At 70.9% G+C, this 3,366-nt stretch overlaps 1 protein-coding gene across 2 annotated transcripts in view; it reads right to left on the bottom strand.

Moving 5' to 3' along the window:
- The window catches only part of DNMT3A (DNA methyltransferase 3 alpha), a 27,835-nt gene extending 25,116 nt beyond the window's left edge, over window positions 1–2,719 (bottom strand). For both annotated transcript variants that reach the window (XM_017838540.1, XM_017838539.1), the window contains exon 1: window positions 2,612–2,719. In XM_017838540.1, the coding sequence (XP_017694029.1) occupies window positions 2,612–2,674 (63 nt within the window). In that variant the 5' untranslated portion in view covers window positions 2,675–2,719. The remainder of the gene's footprint in view (window positions 1–2,611) is intronic.
- Window positions 2,720–3,366: the final 647 nt, after the last annotated feature.

Below are 3,366 nucleotides of genomic sequence, written 5' to 3'. Positions count from 1 at the left end.
CCCCGGCTGTGGTGTCCCATACCTGTGGTGTCCCATAACCATGGTGCCCCACAGCCACAGTACCCCCTGGCTGTGGTGTCCCATAACCATGGTGCCCCACAGCCACAGTACCCCCTGGCTGTGGTGTCCCATAACCGTGGTGTCCCATAACCATGGTGCCCCACCGCTGCAGTGCCCACAGCCACAGTCCCCAGACCAGCTCCCCCGTGCCACCCACGGCCAGACCCAGCCACATACCCTCGTGCCCACCACTGCCTGTCCCCCCTGTTCCACATCCTGACGCATCTGGGACCACATGGGAGCCACGTCCAGCCCCTCCCCAGTCCCCACGGGTGTCCCGCCAGGACCGCCCTTGGCCCAGCCCCATAATCAAGTGCCACTCGCCTGTCTGTGGGGCTAGGCAGCCCCCAGCAAGGACCCTCCATCCCTGCATGGATCCCCATCCCTGCATGGATCCCCCAGCCCTGGCACTCACTGGCACTGTAACACCAGGGCCAAGCAAGGAGAGGCTCCACTGTGGCACCCGGGGGCCCCAATGGGGCTGAGGCCCACTCCCCACACCATCCCGGGTGGTAAGTTTTGGGACAGGTCCTTTGCCCCCAGTGCCACCCCAGTCACCAGCGTGCGGCTCCAGCTGCCCCCCTGCCACATTCCAATTTGTCCAGGTCCTGGTAGTGTCTACGGTGGATGTAAATCAAAGACTTGGGGGGTGTCCAGTGCACCAGGCAGTGGCCAGGCTGCCTGTGCCAGGAGAGGACGTGGCTGGGGAGCACCTGGTGGGTGCCAGCAAGGCCGGGGGGCTCTGGGGGTGCTCTCTGGGTGAAATGCCGGCAGGACAGAGCTGGCTCAAGGGCTGCTGCGGTGGGGGGGACAGTGGGGGTCACTGCTGCGGAGCCAGGGAGGTGCCCCCAACACCCACTGCGACAGGGAACCCCCACGGGGCAGAGCCAGCACCCAAAAAGTGGGGCAGGTGCCCAAGAAGCAGAGGGGAGGACGAGTCCGGGCACCGGCAGGGCTGGGCAAAGGGCTCTGGGGAGGCTCTGCCCCCCCAGCCCGGCACAGGGGGGCCGCAGCCCCTCGCCGCCCGCATCCCGCCGGGAGCTGAGTCATCCCCATCCATCACCCCGTGCCCGTCTCCCGGGCGCGGGGCGCCGTGGCACGTCCCCGATGCCGCGCTCCTGCGCCGCTGCCAAGCAACAACCCGGAGGGAGCCGCGGGCGAGCGCGGCCCGAGCCGAGCCGAGCTGCGGCACTGACGCAGTGTGGCTGCTCCGCCAGCCCCGCGCCCGCCGCACCGCCGGGGCCGAGCCCGCGGCCGGGGGGGAGCGGCGCGGAGACCCCCCCTCGGAGGGCGGTGGGCTCAGCCTCGCCGGGTCCGCCGGGTCCGGCGCGACCCGCGGCGCTGGAGGCGTCGGGGACAGACGGTCGGGCCGTGCCGGCCCCGCGGGCAGCGGCTGCCCCGGCAGGGGTGACCTCGGCGCGTGGCCGCGGGGGAGGTGACGCCGCATCCCGCGGGGTCAGCCCAGGACAGCGCTCGGCCGCCGGGCTGCTGCCACCGCCCCGGGCACCGGCACGGGCGGGTCCTGCTCCCCGGGGTGTGCCGGGCCGGCCCGGCGGCTACCGTGGCTTTTCCCTACATCTCCCCGTGCCGCACGTCCTCAGACCTACACCGAGACACGGGGTGGGCTGTACATCACCTGCTCGCACTGCCGGTACGGCAACACCGCGAGGCAAAGCACAGACCGACCCATCCCGGGGTACTCGTGCCCCCAGCCGTGCCGAGAACGTGCAGGACACGTCCCAGAGGATACACCAGCCGGCCCCTCCGGCAGCCAGGAGTGATGGCCAGAGAACGGGGAGCACCAGCGTGGGAGCTCGACGTGGCCCCACGGCCGGGAGGAACTGGGATGACCCTGACCTGGCGGTGCCCGCGGCGGGACAGTGTCCAGCTGGCCACAGCCCCAGTCCCCACGCCTTGACCAGCCCTGCCATGCGCCACCGGACGCTCCCGTCTCCGTGGGAAGAGCGATGGTGCTGCCAGTGCTGGCACTGGGAACGGCCACACCAGCCCGGAGTGTCCTTGGGTGGTTGGAGACACGAGGGAGGGGGTTCCCTCCCGAGTCTGGGTGTCACACATGGGGGACAGAAGGAGGTGCAGGGACCCCCAGAGCAGGTGGGACCCCCACGAGGGGGAAGCAGGGCTGGCACAAAGGCTCTGGAGCCACCACTTGTCCCCCCGAGCATGGGGTATGAACCCAGCACACACCCCAGAGCCGGGGGACACCCCACCCCGGGGGACACCCCCACCCTGCCATCCCCCTTGCCCTGGCCCTGGCCACCGCCGGGAGGTGACAGCAGGTCTCCGTCCCCGTCCCCTCCCCGCGCTCCCCAGCGCCAGGAATAGCTCAATCCGCGCTAATCCGGCTGCAGCTCAGGGCTCCCCCCGCCCGGCACCGCGCTGCCACCACCGCGAGGAGCTGGGCTGCGGCAGAGGGGACCCCGCACCCCCTTCTCCTGCCAGCCAGGAGCAGGCCAGAGCCCCCGAGCCCCCCATGGCCAGGCACGGCCGACGGGGACGGGCCCCCCGCAGCCTCCCAGCGCAGGGTCCGTACCTTGTGCGTGTCCAGCGCCTCCCGGCTGGGGCTGCCGGCGTCGAGGGTCCCGCTGGACGGCATGGTGGGGCACCGGGGCGGGCGGCCGCCGCCTCTTCAGCACCAGAGTGGACCCCGCTGCGCCGAGGAGGGGTCCTGGAGCCGTCCCCTGCCGCCTGCCTAGATCCTCCTGCCCCTGCGGGAAGCGGAGAGGGACGGGGTGAGGGGGTGCACCCGCCCTGCCGGCCCCCGGCCCGCGTCCCCCACCCCGGCAATTATTAACGTGCCACGGCCTTGACTCAGCCGGGCTGGGCCCCTGCCCTGCCACTGCCCCAGCACTGCCCCTGGCAGGTGCCCGAGCCCCGGCCCGTGCTGGCTGGGGCTGCACAGTGGGGTGAAGGGTGTACAGAGTGGGGTGTACGGTGTGGGGCCCGTGGTGTGGGTGTGGGGTGCACGGCACAGGCTGTAAGGTGTGGTGTGTGTGGTGTGTGTGCTGGGTGCATGGCATGGGGCACACAGTGTAAGGTGCAAGGTCCATGATGTGGGGTGCATGCTGAGGGGTGTGCGGTGTGGGGCGTGCAGTGTGGGGTGTGCAGTGTGGGGTGTGCAGTGTGGGATGCACAGTGTGGGGTGTGCAGTGTGAGGTGTGCAGTGTGGGGTGTGCAGTGTAGGGTGTGCAGTGTGAGGTGTGCAGTGTGGGATGCACAGTGTGGGGTGTGCAGTGTGGGGTGTGCAGTGTGGGGTGTGCAGTGTGGGGTGTGCAGTGTGGGGTGTGC

This window comes from Lepidothrix coronata, unplaced genomic scaffold (assembly GCF_001604755.1).
Source record: "Lepidothrix coronata isolate B3197 unplaced genomic scaffold, Lepidothrix_coronata-1.0 Scaffold344, whole genome shotgun sequence".
NCBI lineage: Eukaryota > Metazoa > Chordata > Aves > Passeriformes > Pipridae > Lepidothrix > Lepidothrix coronata.
Note: the sequence above shows the minus strand (reverse complement) of the source record. Positions and strands in the feature narration are given on the sequence as shown.